The sequence below is a fragment of the Mastomys coucha genome, unplaced genomic scaffold, assembly GCF_008632895.1.
Source record: "Mastomys coucha isolate ucsf_1 unplaced genomic scaffold, UCSF_Mcou_1 pScaffold21, whole genome shotgun sequence".
Classification (NCBI taxonomy): domain Eukaryota; kingdom Metazoa; phylum Chordata; class Mammalia; order Rodentia; family Muridae; genus Mastomys; species Mastomys coucha.
This window is the reverse complement of record NW_022196904.1, coordinates 138,124,835-138,144,979: the sequence shown is the minus strand read 5'-3', so window position 1 is coordinate 138,144,979 and position 20,145 is coordinate 138,124,835. Positions and strand designations below refer to the sequence as shown.

The following is a 20,145-nucleotide window of genomic DNA, read 5'->3' as shown; positions in this document are numbered from 1 at the left end:
CTGAGGTCACTCTTGCCCACAGAGAGAAAAGGTCTTCCATTATTCTCATGGAGTCAGAAACCCTGTAGGCCTCCCCTCCGCTGACTTACAGCTTTGTAGCTAGTCTTATCTGAGACCCAGGATATCTGAGACCCAGGGAAGATGTGTGTATGTGTGTCTGTGTGTGTGTGTGTGTGTGTGTGTGTGTGTGTGTGTGTGTGCGTGCGAGCGCGCGTGTTCAGTGAGACACTGCAGAACCCCGGAAGAAGGAAGCTGTACAGGGTCTGTGGCTGGGCCTCTGGGATCCCCCAGCCGGGGACTTCCTCTTCCTCTTAGAGCAGGTGTGGCTGCCACAGTGTGACAGGGACTACACCCTGACCCCCAACATGGAGGGGGCTAAGGGGCCCAGGCTCAGAGACTTCCTGAGTGGGAGTCTGGCCACCTGGGTGAGGGTCAGGTGGGAGAGCTGGGAGAGGAAGAGAGTGTTGGGCAGACTGAGGGCTGGGTGTACAGCATCAGCAGGCAGATGAGGGGGAGGGGGAGCTGGTCTGGGACCTGGAGCAAGAGGCATTCAGGGTCACTGGTGAAGTGGGGGTGGGATGGGGAAATCTAGAGTGTATTGGGACAGATCAGGGATTCAGGATGAATTTACTAGTGTGTGTAGGGGGCAGTTTCTACTTGTTTAGCTGACTTCTTTTTGTTTCCATAGGCACTGGGACTGGCTGGGCTGGTGGGGGAGGCAGAAGAATCACCGGGGACAGAGGAGGAAGAGGAGGAGGAGGAGGGAGAGGAGGAGGGGGCTCTTTGTACAGAGAAGAAATTCCTGCGGCTGAGCGATGGAGCCTTACTCCTTCGGGTGCTGGGCATCATGTAAGTGACATGGGGAAGTTGAGTTTGATGGGGGGGGGTAGGGACTGTAAATAGTGGGAGGAGCCCGAGGGTGGAGGGCAAGGCCTGTCTGGGGTGGGAGAGGTCCTCAAGCCAACCTCTCATCCATGATGGGTGATCATAGTGCTCCCAGTGCCCGAGGAGGACTTCGGATGGTCAGGGGCCATGATGGCCCTGCAGCCTGTCGGATGTGGAACCTCCTTCACCTGTGGGGGCGACTGAGGGATTTCTACCAGGTAAGGCATTGGGAAGACCAGACAGGAGGCCCAGCAGCCCCTTGTGAAGCTGTCTTTCTTAGTGTTGGCCTATTGCAGGAGGAACTGCAGCTGCTGATCCTGTCATCGCCTCCAGACCTCCAGACAATGGGGTTTGACCCCTTCTCAGGTGCTCTTTCCTACCTGTCCTCTGTCCTCTGTCCCTGCCCCCATGTTCCTCTTTAACCCGTTGTGGCTTGTGCCCAGCAGAAGAGGCGGTGGACGAGCTGGAAGGCATCCTTCGGCTGTTGCTGGGGGCCTCAGTGCAGGTGAAGAGGGGATGGGAGAAGAGAATGGAGTTCCGACGGGAGGAGGGAGCCTCTGTGTCAGCTTTGGGCCTTCTGTCTACCATAGTGCGAACATCGGGAACTCTTCATCCGTCACATCCGGGGCCTCAGCCTTGACGTCCAGAGCGAGCTGGCTGTTTCCATCCAGGAGGTACGGGTGCCAGCGACACAGTCTAGGGGCTTGATTGGGTTCGTTTTCTCTGCCAGCTGAAGAAATTAAATGGTAGGGAAAATCTGAAGCGCAGCAGGTGGCAGCAGAGAGAGCCCATGCACAGCAGACAGAGGCAGCTGTTGAGAAAGGCATTTATTGAGGGTGAGCAAGCACATGCAGCAGGCACACAGAGGAAAAGACTGCTTTGCAGAAGCAGGATTTGGGAAGCCAAAAAAAGAAAAAAAAAAAAACCAAAAACCAACCAACCAACCAAACAAAAAAACCCCCCAAAACAAAAAAAAAAAACAAAACAAAACAAAACAAAAAAAACCCAAAAGCCCCGTCTCAGGCTGGAGAGATGGCTCAGCCAGTCGTGAAAGGCTAGGCTCACTACCAAAAATATGAGTTCAGTTCCCAGCACCCAGGGCTGTCTCTCCAGCCATTAAAAAACCAAAAACCAAAAACCAAAAACCAAAAAACAACCCAGTTTCTTCTGGAGGTCTGGGGCTTTGAAGACTCTGAGAAGTCTTCCTCCCCGCCATTTTGGTCGGTCAGTTTGAAGACCCATAGTAGATTGGTCTGAACCTGTTGTGTGACATGTCCTGATCAGGCCTTGAACTTGTTGAGCCAGTATGTCCGCAGGGGACTGCTAGTGGAGGGCAAAAGCTGCCAGGCTTTGTCTTCAGTCAGCAGGTTGAGGAGGAAGCCATCTTGGGAGAGCTTTGCCACCTCTTCCATGACAAGGCCCCTCTTCCAGTCTGTCTGCCCACCAGGAATTATGTCTAACTCCTGATCGCTAGGTACTATGGTGGGTGGCACGGGGGACTATTGTCACCACCGAAACCTCCTTCACCTCCTTCTGATTGCATTTCTCTCCGTGCCCTCAGGTGACTCAGCCTGGTGCTGGTGTGGTACTGGCTCTGGCTGGACCAGAATCTGGAGAGCTGGCGGCTGAGGAACTGGAGATGCAGTTACGGAGCCTGACGGGGATAATGTCCAGGCTGGCGCGAGAGCGCGATCTGGGGGCACAGGTAGGGGACAGGCAGGGGCGATGGGGTTGTCATAACCCAGAATGATTTTGTGGGGGTTGGAGGCCCGATATGCAGAGGTTTTGGAAGGTGCTTCTTGACCTTTGACTTCCCGCTAGCGGCTGGCTGAAGTGCTGCTAGAGCGGGAGCCAGCCCACCTGCTGCTGCCAGAGGCTCCTGCTAAGACATCTGCGGAGGGTCCCTCGCACCATCTGGCTCTGCAGCTGACCAACGCCAAGGCCCAGCTGAGACGCCTGCGGCAGGAGGTGTGAGTGTCTGAAGCCTGGGGAAGGGGCCAGTGGGATCTGGATGGATCCCCAGCCCTCAGGTGTGGGTTTGCAGCTGGCAGACACCCCTCCATCACTCCTTCCCTCCAGGGAGGAGAAGGCTGAGCAGCTGCTGGATTCCCAGGCCGAGGTGCAGGGCTTGGAGGCTGAAATTCGAAGGCTCCGCCAGGAGGTGCGGTCCAACGTCTCCCCTCACCCCCTCCGCCGTTGTCCCCTCCCCATCGTGGTCCTATTGCTTCTTGCGATCCCTCACCCCTCTGTCCCGTGGCTCACTAATCCTAGTTCCACACCATATGGCCCAGACCCAGGCGCTGTCCGGACAAGCCAAGCGCGCAGAGCTCTACCGCGAGGAGGCAGAGGCACTGCGGGAGCGGGCGGGCCGCCTGCCACGCCTGCAGGAAGAGCTGCGGCGCTGTCGCGAGAGGCTTCACGCTGCAGAGGTCTTCAAGGGCCAGCTGGAGGTGAGGTGGGGGCGGGGCTGGAGGCGGAGTATTTTGGTGGGCGTGGTCTGGAGGCGGGGCGTGCAGGAGGTGTCGGGCCAAGAGAAGAGAGGGTCTAGACCTTGATAGCTGAGTGAAGCGGGTGAGGATACAGCAGGTGAAGTCTGGGATAAGCTCTTTAGGACGGGCGGATGGGAGGCAGAAGAGGAGAAGACTATGGAAGGGCAGTACTTGAAGAGATGGATGGGGCCACGGGTAGAATAGGAAAGTCGACAGTGAGACCCCACCAATTTGTGGGAAACGATAAATGTGGTCTAGAGAGATAAGGCCTTGGAAGGCTTCTCCTTGGGGTACCTGGGGAGACCTTGGAGAGAGCTGCAGTTGGAGGGACGAGGCAGGGACTGAAGCTGTCCCAGGGGAAAGAACCGCAAGGCTCTGAGGAGCATAAAGGTTGCATCTCACCAAGGATCCTCCTGGCTTTCCCACCAGGAGGAGCGCGTACTTTCCGAGGCCCTGGAGGCCTCCAAGGTCCTGTTGGAGGAACAGCTGGAGGTTGCCCGAGAGCGCTCAGCCAGGCTGCACGAGACCCAGAGGGAGAACCTCCTGCTGCGCACTCGGCTGGGTGAGGCCCATGCGGTGAGTTAGGTTGACCTATCCATCATTGTCCCTGGTCCTCCATGACTCCAAGGATGCCCAAGGTTTCTCTAAGTGATTCCTGTAGCATGTTGGGCTATTCAGACTTGCACATTTGACCCGGGGCCAGATGAACAAGGTACTGACCTATTTTTTCCACACCCCAGGACCTGGACTCTCTGCGGCATCAGTTAGAGCAGCTGGTGGAAGAGAATGTGGAGCTGGAGCTGGAACTTCAGAGGAGCCTGGAGCCACCCCCAGGCTCCCCTGGAGAGGGTGAGTCGGGTCTAGAGTAAGGTCGAGGATCTGGGGGTGAAGGCAGCTTCTCTTGAGTGGGAAGAGGCTTGTTTTCAAGCCCTTACTAGGTCTCTGAGAGGTGTAGGGGCGGGAGTCAGAGAGGGAAGACAGAGTTTTGACTTGGTCATGTCTCCAGCTTCCCTACCAGGAGCAGCACCCTCGCTGCAAGATGAGGTGAGGGAAGCAGAGGCTGGGCGGCTAAAGGCAGTGGAACGGGAGAACCGGGAGCTTCGAGGCCAACTACAAATGCTTCAGGCACAGCTTGGCAGTCAGGTAGGTCCTTCAGTATCCTTTATCCTCACCACTTCTCTCCCACATTCCTTCTAATACCTTCCCCGCCCCCCTGTCTCTCTCATATCTCCTCAGCACCCTCTGCTGGAGAAGCACAGTGAGGACTCCATGCTGCCTGTGCCTAATGAGGCTCCAGCAACTTCCCTGGCCCTCGATCCCAGCCCCCAAAGCCCGGCTTGCCAGATAGGAGGTGAAGGCTCCGAATCTTTGGACCAGCCTTCCCCAGCATCATACTCTGACATCACGAGGTCATCAGAGTGTCCCCAGGCACCCGATTCACACCCAGAGTTGGAGAGTCCTTTCCAGATGGTGTCTCAGGATCCCCAGACCTCAGACCGAACTCTCCAACAATCAGACTCTACTGTGGAGACACATCAGTCCCTGGAGAAGTCCAGTCGTAGAGTCTCTCTCCAGAGCCCCATTGTCTGGGACCCACCACAGGGCCCAGAGATCAGACTTGAAGTGCAGGAGTTGCTAGGAGAGACTGGAAGCAGAAAGACTCTCCAAGGGGAGCTGGTGCCCGAGGCCCAGGTCCTGAAACAGGAGAGCCCCGAATGCAGGCCCACATCTGCTGAGTTCATCCTCATGGAGCCACTGAAGGACCAGAAGACCCTGGATCAGGGACTAGAACTGTCCAAGCAACAGGCAGAGACAGGAGGGCAAGAACAGAGACCCAAGGGGTTGGCCAGTCAAGTGATCCCTCAGAAACCACAGCACACATCAGAAGAGGCACTTGATGCCTGGTCCACGGAGGAGCCAATCCTAGAGGGGACCCTGGCCAGTGTTATCCCAGAGGAGCAGGCCCTCAGAGATGAGGTAGCACAACTAAGGAGAGAGGTTGTGAGCCTTGAGGCCAAACTGCAGGCCCAAGCCCAAAGACTGGAGGCCCGAAGTGCAGAGGCTGTCTGTCTCTCTGAGGAGCTGGCCCAAGCTCGCAGAACAGAGGCGGAGGCCCATCAGGAGGCAGAGGCCCGGGCCCGGGAGCAGGCCCATCTGCTTGAAGCAGTGGATAGAGCTAGCCTGGAGCTGGAGGCTGCTTCTCGTGAGAGGGAGGCCCTGGCAGAGGCACTAGCAGCAGCAGGCCGGGAGCGAAGGCAATGGGAACGCGAGGGACCCAGGCTGAGGGCTCAAGTCGAGGCTGCCGAGCAGCAGGTGCAGGCTCTGGAGAGCCAGGTCCGCCGTCATCTGGAGGAAGCTGAGAAGGAGCACCTGGAGAAGCAAGCCCTTAGGGAGGTATGTGGGTACAGCAGTGGGCCGGGAAATGAGGACCTGGGGCAGTTGCTGGGTTGTAAGGGTGTGAGTTCCTTCACTGTACTGAGATGGGACAGAAGGGAAAAAATCCAGCCTACTCCTGCAGGACATCTGATAGCCAACCAGTCCTTGATGGGGTTGGCTACAGAAGGGACTCACACTGCCAATTCTGTGGTCTATCCTGCACTCCTGTCGGGTAGCCTCTGTCCCTTTGCCCCGGCCCCCTCTTCCCGTATAAACCAGATACTGTGCCTTGCAGCACTCATAGTCTGTTGGCAGACCAGGATAATTGTTGAACTACCTGACTCATACCTGGCCAAGGCCTGCTGTAAGTGACCAAACAATAGTCTCCAGGAGCTGGGGCTGGAGTCCGTTCTGCAGTGAGCTTGCCTGGCATGCACAGAGGATGCTCCGCACACAACTCCATATAAACTAGACATATGCTTTTCATCCCAGCCCTCAGGATGTGGAGGCGGGAGGATTAGAAGTTCAAGGTTATTGTTTAGTTTGCTTTTCTATTGGAATTCAGAGCAGGAACCTGGAGACAGGAACTCACTGAGTGAAGCAGAGGCCATGGAAGGGCCCTGCTTACTGGTTCCTCTCCATAGCTTACTCTCCTTGCTTATTTTATATGACACAGGACAACCTGTCCAGGGATGGCACCACCCACAGTGGGCTGGGTCCTCCTGCATTAGTCATAAACCAAGAAAATGCCCCCCAGACTTGCCTGTAGACAGTTTGATGGAAGCACTTTCCCAGTTTCCTGTTCCCACATGACTGCTTTTGTCAAGTTGACAGCACAGAGATCCTTGACTATATAATGAATTGGAGGCTATCCTGGGCTACATGAAACTCTGCCTAGAGAGAAAACAAAACCAAAACATTCAGTAAAGATGAAGTGTGCTAGGTGGTGACGCATGCCTTTAATTCCAGCCCTAAGGAGGCAGGCTGATCTCTGTGAGTTCGAGGTTAGCCTGTTCTAGGACATCCAGGGCTGCACAGAGAAACACTGTCTCAAAAAGAGATAATAATAATAATAATAATAATAAAAGATGAAGTGCTAGCAGCATACCCAGGAAGGGGCAGAAATGCTTGTCTGGGTATGAGAGGCCTTTGGGGAAAATTACTAGGATTCTACTTGATGCTGAAAAATTAAGACCTTTTATGAGCAAAGGCTCTTGGGCTGGAGAGATGGCTCAGTGGTTGAGAGCACTAACTGCTCTTCCAGAGGTCCTGAGTTCAGTTCCTAGCAGCAGCAACCACCTGTAATGAGATCTGATTCCTTCTTTCTGGTGTCTGAAGTCAGCGACAGTGTATGCATATACATAAAATAAATAAATCTTTAAAAACCAAATTCAGCAACCACTTGAAAGTAATAACGCTACCTTTAAAAAAAAAAAAAGACCTTTTGATGAGAGGGGTAACAAGGACTCTCAGGCATTAGAGATGATGGGGTCCCTTAAGAAGTCAAGGCAGTGGCTAGCTTTGAAGGGGTTGCTACTCTGTCTACTGTCATGGGAAGCCTCAGGTGTGGGCTAACCCATTTGATGAGAGTCACCTTGATGAAAGGGAACTTGTGCCCATCAGGTGGCAGTGACAGTGGTAACTATGACAGGTGGGGCTGGCAGGGTCATGGGATCAGTGCTGGAGGGGAGAGAATGTCTAGAAATGCTTGCATTTATTTATTCATTCACATGCTTTGTTAGGCCAGCCAAGGCTCTGTACCAGGCTTGGGTACAGTGGTGACCAGGTAGGGGGATGCCCATATGCACAGGTGCAGAGGTGACAGGACAGTGCAGGGAGCCATGGTCCAGGCTGGACACATCAGGAAAGGCTCACAGGAGGAGATGGAGAGGAGCAGATCCAGGTTGTGTGTTGGAGAAGTCAGGAGAGGTGAGCTTGAGGAGGAATTAAGCAGGGTTCCTATTGGGCAGGGTGAAAGCTTCCTTCTACGCTGAGGGAGAGGTTGGGGTTTTGTTGTGAGTGAACGGTATCTGGAGGCTGGAGAAGAACTAAATGGTCAGTCCACGGCAGGGCAGTGGTGGCGCACGCCTTTAATCCCAGCACTTGGAAGGCAGAGACAGGCGTATTTCTGAGTTCAAGGCCAGCCTGGACTACAGCTAGGGATATACAGAGAAACCCTGTCTTAAGAAACAAAACAAAACAAAACAAAAAAATCAGTCCACATAGGGAGACAAAGCCAAGGGCAGTACAGGGCAATGACAAGGGTTAGAGCAGAGCTGTGGGTACCAAGACTGGGAACTGGGTGCCTCAGTGTGAGCAGTCTTCAGTTCTATCCCAGGGCACAGACTGGATGAACACCTGCTGTAGGCTCCTCCTAGTGGTGAGGACAGAGAACAGGATTGGGGGCTGGTAGACCCTGGTTACACACTGCACAGGGTAGGTTTGGAAGAGAGATGTAGGGAATTTGAGAACAATGAGTGCCAATGATGAGAGAGGATCTCTCTGGGGTACATACTGTGCTGTGGGATCTGTAGATCTGCCAGGAAAGAACTATATGTTGTCTGAGACCTTCCCAAATGTCAGCAAGTTACTTCTTTTTTTTTTTTACTTTGGTTTTTCAAGACAGGGTTTTTCTGTATAGCCCTGGCTGTCCTGGAACTCACTCTGTAGACCAGGCTGACCTCGAAATCAGAAATCCGCCTGCCTCTGCCTCCCAAGTGCTGTGATTAAAGGCGTGTGCCACCACTGCCTTGCGCAAGTTTCTTCTGAATGTTGGTTTCACTGGTCTGTAAACTGGAAACAAACCTGTGCCTGCCCCTCCTGTGGTGGTGCATGCCTGCAGTCCTGCCCTTGATTGGCTGAGGCAGGAGGATTGAGAGTTAGAGGCCATCCTGAGCTATATAGGCTCATGAGAGGGCTGGATGTGTACACTCCTCTAATCCTAAAACTTGGGGGTACATCTCTGTGAGTCTTGAGTTTAGCCTGGTTTGTGGTGACAGGAATATATAACAAAACCCTGTCTCAGAACTAATAAATAAACAAATAACAAAAGAGGTAGAGAAAGAATGTGAAAGGCACAATATATATATATATATATATATATATATATATATATATATATAGAGAGAGAGAGAGAGAGAGAGAGAGAGAGACTAAAACCTGTTCCTATCTGATAGAATCTCATAAAATAATGTGTGGGAGGAGCTTAGGGTGTGCTTGGCTCTCAGTACACTTTTGCTTTTGGGGGGAGAGGGCTGCTGGTAGGTTGGCAGTGAAGGTAAAGGTGGGCCTGGAAGAACTGGCTCTGAGAACTTAGAGGATGGGAGAGGCTGGGGGTAGAGAGAATTGGGGCAATTTCCTGACTGTAACAGTTCTGGGCACTACCTGGATGCAGTATTGAAGGAGCTGCCTAGCAGAGCAGAGAAGGGATCCCAAGGCTTTTAAGTGGACACAGAGGCCTCCCAGGCTGGGTGGAGGGGTGCTTGGTAGGGCTATGGCTAGACCAGGGAGTGGGCAGGCCGCAGGTCTCCACTTACAACTGCACTGTGGTTCTCATATCTCTAAAAGCACTAAGGCCCTAGTGGCCAGCTGGGCAGCAGAGCCTTTTGGGAATTGTAGTTCTTTTCCTCCCCTTCTTCCTCTTCTTCCTCTCCCTCCTCCTCCTCTTCTGTTTGGTTGTAGCCCTGCCTATTTGGGAAATTGTAGACCAGGCTGGCCCCGAACCTAGCTCTGTCTCCCGAGTGTTGGGATTAAAAGCACGTGCCATCCCCGCCAGCTGAATTTTAGTTTTTTTTTTTTTTTTTAGTTTTTCGAGACAGGGTTTCTCTGTGTAGCCCTGGATGTCCGCAGACCAGGCTGGCCTCGAACTCAGAAATCCGCCTGCCGCTGCCTCCCAAGTGCTGGAATTAAAGGCGTGTGCCACCACCGCCCAGCCTGAATTTTAGTTGTTTAAGCAGAGACTGTGCCCACATCTGTTGGGAACTGCAGTGCCCAGGGCAAGCTGTGGAGGGTTATTGCTTAGGATAATGGCTCCACAGCCTTAGTTTTCAGAGGCAGGATGTGGCTGGTGATTGGGCAGTGTCATCTTTGTGTAGCTTTGTCTTTCCAGGGTCCCCAGGAGTTAGAATGGTTTGGCCTCCCTCCCCTTGTAGCTCACAGGTCAGACTGGGCCTTCCACCCCTGCCCTGGAATGGTGTGGCCCAACTGCCAAATGCCATGGTCTCTGACCAACCTCTGTAGCCCTGCACTGTGCTTAGGCCTGAGATCCCCGAGTTTCCATTCTGACAGCTCTTGATAGCCACCCCTCTGTGGTGCTCTGCAGACATCCCTCCACTGAGCCCCTGCACATGGCTGGAAAAGCAGCTGGCAGGGCTCATCCCCCTCATGGGTACATTCAAAACCATGGGCTCAAAGAGGTGAAGCCATTTGCTCAGTGTGCATCTCTGACTCAGGTTTAGCCCTCCCCCCCTTTCATATTCATCCTACAAAGCCACTGGTACTCCACCTCCAGGTCTTTTAGACAAGGTCTCATATTGAGCCTAGCCTTCCTTTTGTAGACCAGGCTGGCCTTAACCTTGCAGCCATCTTCCAATCTTAGCTTCTTGAGTGCCGGTCTTACAGATGTGAACTGTGTGTGCCAGATGGGAACACAGAGACGTCTGCCAGGGTAACAGAACAAGGCAGAGAGCAGGATAACCCCTTCTTGGCTCTGTCTGTCGCCTTCCTCTGTCTCTGGGGAAGAGGAGTGATCCTCATCTGCTGAGCCTGCTCTGCCTGCCCACAGGAGCTAGATAAGGCTGTGGTAAGGGGCCAGAAGTTGGAGGACCGGCTGGAGCATCTGCAGCAAGAGCTGGAGCAGGCAGCCTTGGAGCGACAGAAGTTCCTTCAAGAACAGGAGAGCCAGCACCAGAGGTGGGCATGGTGGCTGGGGGCATGGAGGGACAGGGAAGTAAGGGCTGGGTGTTAAGGTTTCTCCTGGTAGGTACCAGCATCTGGAGCAGCGTCTGGAAGCTGAGCTGCAGGCAGCATCTACCAGTAAGGAGGAGGCATTGATGGAGCTCAAGGCCAGAGCCCTGCAGCTGGAGGAGGAGCTGATTCAGGTAAAGCTGTCCCGGGGACCAAGGTGCTGACCCTTTGCCCCAGCCTGGGAGTCACCAGGACTGTCAGGACTCAGGTCTTACCTCTGGACTGTGGATGGCTGTTCACCTCCTACCCTGGTGGGGCTGCTTCTTCTATTCCTTAAGTGGGTGGAACCTCTTCTTGGGGTGACGGCTCTGCCTTTTGGTTTGGGCTCCAGCACTTCCCTATGTGTGCGAGGCACCTGCAATCTGTGTCCCTGAACCTTGTCCCTGCAGCTGCGCCAGTACCCCATGGACCTGGCACCTGAGGCACGAGCTGGGCCTCGGATTGTGGAGACCCAGAATGGACGGCTCATCGAGGTGGAGCGAAATGTGAGTGACAGGCCCGTGGGTTTGCCCAGGGGATGGCAGGACTAGCTGCTCAGCCACTGACAGTGTCCCTTTCTGGCAGAATGCCACACTGGTGGCTGAGAAGGCGGCTCTGCAGGGGCAACTGCAGCACCTGGAGGGGCAGCTGGGGAGCCTGCAGGGACGGGCACAGGAGCTCCTGCTACAGAGTCAGCGGGCACAGGAGCACAGCAGTCGCCTGCAGGTGGGTGGCAGTCTGAGGCTCTTGTCCCCTGCCCAACAATGTCATTTCATGCCCTTTCCCCTTCTCCAGCCCACAGCTTCATCTGCTTTCCCAGTGCTTTCTCTCTGACCTCGGCTATCGCAGGCTGTACTTTGCCCCTTTCCTTGCCTTCAGAATCCCTGTGTGCACCCACTCCTGTTTCCCATCACCCTACCACCTCAGCCTTCTCCCCCACACTAGCCGTTAGTCCTCACCCCTTCCCTGTCCTCTACCCATGTGTCCCATCCCTGGTTTGGGCCTCTTGCATGGCCCCACCACCATAATGCCTCTCTACTGCTTTTAACTTCTGCCTGTTCTTCAGCTCTGCCTCGGCTTCCTCCATAGCTGTCCTCTGCCCCTAAGGTCTCGGACCATGCCCCGTATTCCTTGTGGGTTGGGTGCCCCACTGCAGTGATCCTCCCCACCTGTCTAGGCTGAAAAGTCAATGATGGAGATGCAGGGTCAGGAGCTGCACAGGAAGCTGGGGGTGCTAGAAGAGGAGGTGCGGGCAGCAAGACAGGCCCAGGAGGAGACTCGTGGACAGCAGCAGGCTCTACTTCGGGATCATGAGGCCTTGGTGCAGCTGCAGCGAAGGCAGGAGACAGAGCTGGAGGGACTGTTGGTGCGGCACCGAGATCTCAAGGCCAATATGCGAGCATTGGAGCTGGCCCACCGTGAGCTTCAGGGCCGGTGAGTCTCCCCAAATGTCCCACTTCTCTACCTGGCATGCTTACTTGTCTGTCTTCCTCAGCAGGTCTGACCCAAGGGGATATTCCATGCTCTGAGTATCTATCTATCTTACTGCTCCTCTCCTGGGGCAGGGGTGTGTGTCTGGGCTCTCCACCTTTGAGGCTGTGGCGTCTTGTATGGTATTCTGCTGGGATGTGGTGCTTATGCTTAGCAGGTGTCAGACTTTCAGATCCTCACAATGCAGTGCCTACTTGTCAAGGCTGCAGCCCCTGCAGTCCTTTGGGAACCTTGTTCATATAGGCATGAGCAGTTGCAGGCCCAGCGGGCCAGTGTGGAAGCACAAGAGGTGGCCCTACTGGCAGAGCGAGAGCGCCTGATGCAGGATGGACAGCGGCAGCGAGGCCTGGAGGAGGAGCTTCGGAGACTTCAGAATGAGCACGACAGGTACTAGCCCCGGTGCAGCCCTGCCACCCCCCACAACCCCCAGGTCAGCATTCCCACAAGTGAAGCGGGTTAGAGTGGGTTAGAGTCACTGCCCCTCTGTGTCCTGCTTCTCCTCCTTTCCTTGGGTGTGGCCTTGCTGGCTCTTGGGCGAGCAGTTGTCTTTGCCTCCAAAGAGCTCAGATGTTACTGACTGAGGTGTCTCGGGAGCGAGGTGAGCTCCAGGGTGAACGTGGGGAGCTGCGGAGCCGCCTGGCGAGGCTGGAGCTGGAGCGAGCACAACTTGAGATCCAGAGCCAGCAGCTGCGTGAGTCCAACCAGCAGTTGGACCTGAGCGCCTGTCGGCTGACCACACAGTGTGAGGTGAGGCACAGTGTTGGGGGCAGCCTGGGGCAGCCAAGGGAGGCAAGCCAAGCCGGACAGGTATTCATCCGGGCCCTGCTGCTGCCTGCAGCTTCTGACCCAGCTTCGCAGCGCGCAGGAAGAGGAGAACAGGCAGCTGTTAGCTGAGGTACAGGCCCTGAGCCGGGAGAACAGAGAGCTGCTGGAGCGCAGCCTGGAGAGTCGTGACCATCTGCATCGAGAGCAACGAGAGTACCTGTGAGCATGCTCAGGGACAGGTCCCTCAGGGAGCCACACTTCCTCCCACCTCCCACTCTTCCCACCCCACCACCACCACGCCCCCAGGTCCAAGAGAAAAGTCCCATAGAGTAGTCTTACCTGAGATGTGGCAGCTGCGAGTTACACCTGCTTCCAGGGCTTTGCCAGGATTTCTGTGAACCCATTCTCTCCTCTTCCTACCAGGGACCAGCTTAATGCCTTGCGCCGTGAGAAGCAGAAGCTGGTGGAGAAAATCATGGACCAGTACCGTGTGCTGGAACCTGGTCCCCTACCCCGTACCAAGTGAGGCCCCACCTTCCGGAACTGGGATCCTGCTAACCTTTGCCCTGTCCTACCCTCTGACCCCCAGCTCCCCAAAAGCCAGGCTGGGGTGCAGGTCTTAGTAAGGGTTTGCCTGACCCTTTTCATTCCCTGATACGATTCTCCTCTCCTTCCCTTCTTCCTTATCCCTTCTTATGCCCTCTTGCCCCCAGGAAGGGCAGCTGGCTGGCAGACAAGGTGAAGAGGCTGATTCGGCCCCGGCGGGAGGGAGCCCTCCATGGGGGGCCACGCCTGGGGGCCGATGGGGCTGGCAGCACGGAAAGTTTGGGGGGCCCCCTGGAGACGGAGCTCCCTGAGGGCAGGGAGGCAGATGGGACAGGTGGGTCTGAGGGTCTGGTGACCAGGATGTCCCTATCCCATGTCTTCCACCTTTGGCATCTGCTGTACTGTCTGGCTTGCACACGTGCTTCCCTGCCACCTGCCTCCACCTACCTTGATACCGTTGGCTGCTCTCTGCCCCAGGATTACAGAGTCTCCGGCCTGGGCTCCTCCTTTCTGCCTGTATTGCCACATCCCGTTCCTACACAACCCACAGTCACGCTTAAGACCTCAGAGCAGCAGGGCACATTAGGGAAAGATTATTTATGTTTGATGGTGGTGCAGAAGGAAAACTGAGGACCAGAGAGGACGGGATGCCTTGCCCAAGCCTCCACATTGAGCTCGTGTGAGCCAGCAGCACATTGGCCAGGCTCATGGGCCAGGCCTCTTCCCATTGGCTAGGCTCATCGGTCATGTCTCTTCCCATTGGCCAGGCTCATGGGCCAGGTCTCTTGCCGCCTATGCTCTGCTCTTTCTACCCTGTGTGACCTCACCCACTGGCTCTCTGCTTGCCTGGTCCCTTCCTGTACTTCGGTAACCCTCCTCCCCAATGCATGTGCCTCTCACAGGGTCCTCGTCACCAGCACCCATGCGCCGTGTCCAGAGCTCTCTGTGCTTGGGAGATGAGACCCTGGCAGGTGGGCAGCGGCGGAGACTCAGCTCCCGGTTCCCTGGGGGACGAAGCTCTGCGTCATTTAGTCCAGGGGACACCCCAAGGCAGCGGTTCAGACAGCGAAGGCCAGGCCCTCTGGGGGCACCCAGTACCCACAGCAAAGGTGAGACATAGAGTCCCTGAATATGAGTCCCCATTATCCGGTGGACTGAGCATTTTGGGGAGCAGATGTATTCCTCTTAGTCTCTGTGTTCCTATATGCCTTGCCCACCACTGCCTGGCACTGTGGCCCAGTGGCTGCCTTTTGATCCCTAGGATCTGGAGTGGAATGGGATGGCTCCATTAAGACCCTCTCGGAGCATGAAGCAGATGACACTCGAGAGGGTGAGTAGGGGTGTGTGCCCCATCTGGGGTCTCCGGCAAGTCTCATTTACCAGTTCTCTCTTCTGATGAGGAAGGATTCTTTCCCAAACACCAGCTGGTATGCTCCTGGGGAGATGGCAGGGAACATTCTGGCGCAGGGAGGCAGACAGAAAACACTGCCTGAAAATAATCACTGTCTACAACAGCCAGGACTGACAGCAATACAATTTGAACAGGGCATGGGTGGTCCATGCCGGTCATCCCAGCAGCTGGGAGGCTGAGATAGGAGAATTGCAAATTCAAGACCTAGACTCCATGGCGAGACCCTGTCTTAAGAGGAAAAAAGGAAACACAATGTGAGCTAGGCGTGGATCCTTTTTCTTTTTAGTAATCCTGTCAGAAACATGAAGAGAGATAGGTACAACGATTCTAGTGACATGACTCATTTAACTCTGCCTGCCTAAACGATTACTGTTTTCAATGTGTAGTCAGTGCAGAAAATTACAAATGAGATTTTTCTTTTTAAATTTATTTTTTGAGGCAGAGAGTCTCACTGTGCAGTCTGGTTGGCTTAGAACTTACTATGTAGACTAGGGCAGCCTCAAACTAACAAAGATCCGCCTGTCTCTGCCTCACGAGTGCTGGGATTAAAGGCGTGCTCCACATTCCCAGCCCCGGGGTTGGAGCCATGCCCGACTTCTTTCTTTCCTTCCTTCTTTCTTTTTTTTTTCTTTTCTTCTTTTGAGACAGGGTCTTGTTATATAGGCTATGATGGCCTAGCTCACAGTGTAGCCCAGGCTGGGCTATTTGTGGCAATACTCCTGCCTCAACTTTCTTAGTTCTGAGATAATAGTTGTGTGCCACCACACCCATTATTTTTTCATACTAAGGTTTTAAAGTCTAGCAAGCACTTCATACACAAGCATATAGCAGTCTGGGCTAGTGGAAGCTCAGCTCCAGCCTGATAGGAGGCTATAATGCTGGGGAAGAAGTAAGAGTGTGTGTGTGTGTGTGTGTGTGTGTGTGTGTGTGTGTGTGTGTGTGTGTGTGTGTGTGTGTGTGTGTGTGTGTGTATGTGTATGTGTGTGTGTGTGTGTGTGTGTGTGTGTGTGCTCGAATGTGCATGTGTGTCAGAGGCCACACTGGAATCTGAGTGAGGGCACTGTTTGGGGACAGGCTTCAGAGAGGACCTGAACTATAGGGACAGCTTGGGGGCAGGCTAGACGAGGGAGGTGGGGGGAGAGCAAGTAGGGAGAAGATTCATGTCCCATGGGCTACCTTGACTGCTGGCCATCTTCCTGGGAGGAAGCCTGATCCCAGTTTTTCTCTCCAGCCCTCCAGGAGCAGAAACCGGAGAAACAATTTCTTACCCCTTCTCTCAGCCAGTGACACTGTGGGGACAGAAGGCTTAGGCGTGCAGACTTCTCCCCATTGTAGGGTCAGTGGGGCTCCCAGGCAGCCCAAGAGCCGGGGGACCCGGGGACTCCAGGAAGACTCCTTGGACAAAGAGGCCTGGGCTCTCAGGTCCCCCACAGCCTATACTGGGGCTCTGAGAAGGAGCTGGGACAAGGCTGTGGACAGGAGATATGACTGGTCCGAACGGGTAGCTCCTGGTCAGGGCTCTTGCTCTGAAGTACAGCCATCACTGAGGAGGCGATCTCTGGGAGATTCCCCAGCTGAAGACGCCTGGCAAGAGTGGGCAAGAGAGCCCCCTGCCAGGTCGACATGGGGAGCTAAGGTCCATTCCCTGGGGACAGGCCTAGGCTGATATCTGAGCATTGTCTGGGACATGAGGGAGAGAAAAATAAAGCTGTAACCTCTTGAATTTGGGTTCTGTGTCTGCCGACTGCTTGTGGGAGACTGGAGGTGCTGGGGACTTCCATTGTTGAGGGCTTCTGTAGCTAGGGAGCCATGCCTGGACCAGGTAGCAAAAGGCATCATACTGTGGCCATTGGCCTTGTGAAAACCCAGATGTGCTGGCCAGGTGAGCAGCCAATGGGAGCAGGGCCTGGGTAGGCCTTTAACAGTGGGTGAGCCCTGGGATCTGGGATGTGAGACACAGTGAACTTAGTTGGCCTGACCCTATTTCTCAGGGCACTTCTCTCTCCATGTCTCCCAACCTCCTCATCTCTATCCCTGCGCCCACCCCTTTGGGGTTGAGGCCTGCCTCAGGGAGCTCACAGTCTGGTTGCTTTAAGAGGTGGTATATCACATCTCTGAGCTGGGTCCCCAGGATGATGACGGAGAAGAGGAACCGATACAGTGTCAGTTTGACACTTGGGAAGAGGAAACCTAACGGAGAAATTGCCACCATCTGATTGGCATATGGGCATGTCTGTGGAGGCATTCTCTTGATTACTAATTGATGTAGGAGGGCTCAGTCTACCATGATGCTACCTCCCTAGGCAGGTGATCCTGGGCTATATAAAAAAGCTAGCCGAGAGGCTGGAGGCATGGCTCAATAGTTAAGAGCACTCACCGCTCTTCTGAAAGGCCCACACTGGGCAGCTCACAGATGTCTGTGAACCCAGCTGTAGAGAATGCCTCTGGCTTCCACGAGCACCAACTAAAAATAATAAAAATCTTAAATAAGAAAAAGAAAAAGAAAAAAAAAAAGAGGCCAACCAAGCAAGCCAAAGCCACCCAGCATTCCTCCACGGCCTCTACTTCAGTTTCTGTTGTGACAATTCTGTAATTTTGATTTCTCTGAAAAAACACAGAAATATTATGAGAATGTACTTTAGTTTTAATCCCAGGTGTGGGATATGGAGCAGATAGTTTCCGAGACTGTGTGATGTTTGGAATTCTGGGGACTCTTCAGAGGGTACATAAATGTTCTTGAGAGGCTGTGTGGGTTGTTGGTTGGTTGTTGTTGGCCACGATTTGTTAAGTCGTGTGTACAAAGAGGAAGAAGCAAGAAGAAATTAGATACCCTGATGGTGAAGATCAAACTTGCCTTGAGGAACTTGACACCCCTAGTCAACAGGAGGTAGTCTAACAAGTAATTTCACCCCCTTTCTGACCCTAACTTTATTCAGGGGTCTCTTTCTCTTTCTATCCCTTTTTTTCTCTTGTGGTAGGGGGTTGAAAGGGTGGGAGAAGCCGGGTAGAGAAGGGTGGAAATAAAAAGAACCCACAAAGTAGCAAAAGACAGCTACAAGTTCCTACCTCTCTGTTCCTGCTTTGGCTTGGCTTGCAGGAGGACTGTAACCTGTAAGCCAGATAAAGCCTTTCTCCTGGGCTGGAGAGATGGCTCAGCGGTTAAGAGCACTGACTGCTCTTCCAGAGGTCCTGAGTTCAATTCCCAGCAACCACATGATGGTTCACAACCATCTCTAATGGGATCTGATGCCCTTTTCTGGTGTGTTTGAAGACAGCGACAGTGTACTCACATAAAATAAATTTAAAAACAAAAAGAAAGCCCTTTTCCCCCCAAGTTACTTTTTGACAAGTATTTTTTCTTTTTCTTTTTCTTCCTTCCTTTCTTTCTTTCTTCCTTCTTTCCTTCCTTTCTTTCTTCCTTTCTTTCTTTCTTTCTTTCTTTCTTTCTTTCTTCCTTTAAATTAGAGCCACAGAAAAGCAAACTAATATAGAAGTTGGTACCTGGAATGTGGGTGTTGCTCTGATGGGCCTGACCATGTGGCTTTTATGCCATCGAGTGCTCAGAGCTTAAGGAACTATTGTGGGAACTTGGAAGATCACGGTGAGAGCAGTGCAGACAATGGTGGCCTGGCTTGTGAAGTTTCAGAGTTTGTCAGGGTTGTCCATGTGATATATTTGAAATAAGAATCAGTGGAAGCAATCTGGGCTATGGTAGTGTACACCTTTGATTCCAGCACCCAGGAGACAGAGGCAGGTGGATCTTTGAGTTTGAGGCCAGCCTGGCCTATGGAACGAATTCCAGGATAGCTGGGGCTACACAGTGAAACCCTGTCTCAAGAAACCAGGAGGAAAAAAAAAATCAGTGAAACCTTTGATTTACTGGGACAATGGATGTTTGCTAGCTAGGACCGAAATCTCAGCTGCTAATTAGAAACCAGCATCGCTGAGGCAAAGTCGTCTGGGAAGTGTTTCTCAGGGTCACCACACAGAAGCTGTGGCCTAGTGGGGACAAGGCTAGATCTTAAGCTGTCAACAGAACTTGGCAAACGATGTATAAGAGGCTCCCAAATGGTTCTGGTTTCCAAGGCATGAAAGGGTTATGGAGAGCAGCGGAGGCTTGGTCCATGTAACAGGGCCAGAATCCCAGGAGGAGGCCAGGTGGTCTCTGGTGAAGGTTCAGTCTCAGTTGCAGTGGAGACCTCAGGATATGGGAGATGCCAGGACTTCGAGACAAATGCCAAGGACAGCAGCAGTCGTGGAAAGGAGCTGACTCGAGCCTTCAAGACAAGTTATGCATTCCATGGATGACAGGCCAGCAGAGCAGAGCTGCTTCGGTGAGTTGAGGCCAGAAGAGCGTGCGTGAGTCCCACATGCTAGGTACTGACTTCGATGTTGGATTTTGCTTGATCTGATTGTGTCTGTGTCTTGGTTCTTTCCTTTTGAAATAAGAAAGTATGTCTGGGCAGTGGTTAAGAGCACTGACTGTTCTTCCAGAGGTCCTGAGTTCAATTCCCAGCAACCACATGGTGGCTCACAACCATCTGTAATGAGATCTGATGATCTCTTCTGGTGTGTCTGAAGACACCTACAGTGTACTCATATAAGTAAAATAAATAAATCTTCAAAAAAAAAAAGGAAAGTATGTCAGTATTTTAGACTTTACAGTAGCCCACATTTAAGAGACTAGATTTTTTAAAAAAGATAATATAGACTATCAAGTTATTGTGCAATTTTTTTTTGAGACATGGTTTCTCTGTGTAGCCCTGGTTGCTCTGTAGGCCAGGCTGGCCTCAAACTCAGAGATCCGCTTGCCTCTGCCTTCTGAGTTCTGGGATTAAAGGTGTATGCTACTATATATATATATATATATATATATATATATATATATACTATATATACTATATATATACTATATATAGTATATATATACTATATATACTATATATATATATATACTATATATACTATATATACTATATATATATACTATATATACTATATATATATATATATATATTGTGATATTAACATGAGATCTTAGGGACAAATAAGAAAGGAAAGGTTATTCTTTAAGAGACAAGTTGACAAAGGGTGAAATGTCTTAGTTCTTTTGTCCAACTAGACACCTAGGAAGAGGGAACCTCACATTTGAGAGAATGCTTCCATCCGATTGGCCTGTGGGCGTATTTGTGGATTGCAAATTGATTATAGGAAGACCTAAATCCCTGTGGGTGATAG

General features: G+C 52.8%; 1 protein-coding gene across 3 annotated transcripts; it reads left to right on the top strand.

Annotated features, from left to right (window-relative positions):
• Positions 1-290: 290 nt before the first annotated feature.
• Ccdc88b (coiled-coil domain containing 88B) lies at positions 291-16,635 on the top strand. Of its 3 annotated transcripts, none has more exons than XM_031389475.1 (27): positions 291-425; positions 689-849; positions 992-1,103; positions 1,182-1,251; positions 1,332-1,390; positions 1,476-1,559; positions 2,447-2,590; positions 2,707-2,855; positions 2,965-3,046; positions 3,177-3,335; positions 3,804-3,950; positions 4,115-4,223; positions 4,381-4,517; positions 4,611-5,768; positions 10,534-10,661; positions 10,732-10,849; positions 11,105-11,200; positions 11,280-11,420; positions 11,872-12,128; positions 12,429-12,572; positions 12,746-12,932; positions 13,024-13,169; positions 13,374-13,472; positions 13,664-13,688; positions 14,399-14,605; positions 14,758-14,826; positions 16,139-16,635. In XM_031389475.1, exons 1-27 carry the CDS (start codon positions 366-368, stop codon positions 16,571-16,573), a joined length of 4,683 nt encoding a protein of 1,560 aa, XP_031245335.1. In that variant the 5' UTR covers positions 291-365; the 3' UTR covers positions 16,574-16,635. The 3 variants fall into 3 exon arrangements, with proteins under 3 accessions (XP_031245335.1, XP_031245336.1, XP_031245337.1); XM_031389476.1 differs by having other exon boundaries at positions 13,664-13,830; positions 16,139-16,627; XM_031389477.1 differs by lacking the exons at positions 13,664-13,688; positions 14,758-14,826; positions 16,139-16,635 and having other exon boundaries at positions 14,399-14,564.
• The last annotated feature ends 3,510 nt before the right edge of the window (positions 16,636-20,145 follow it).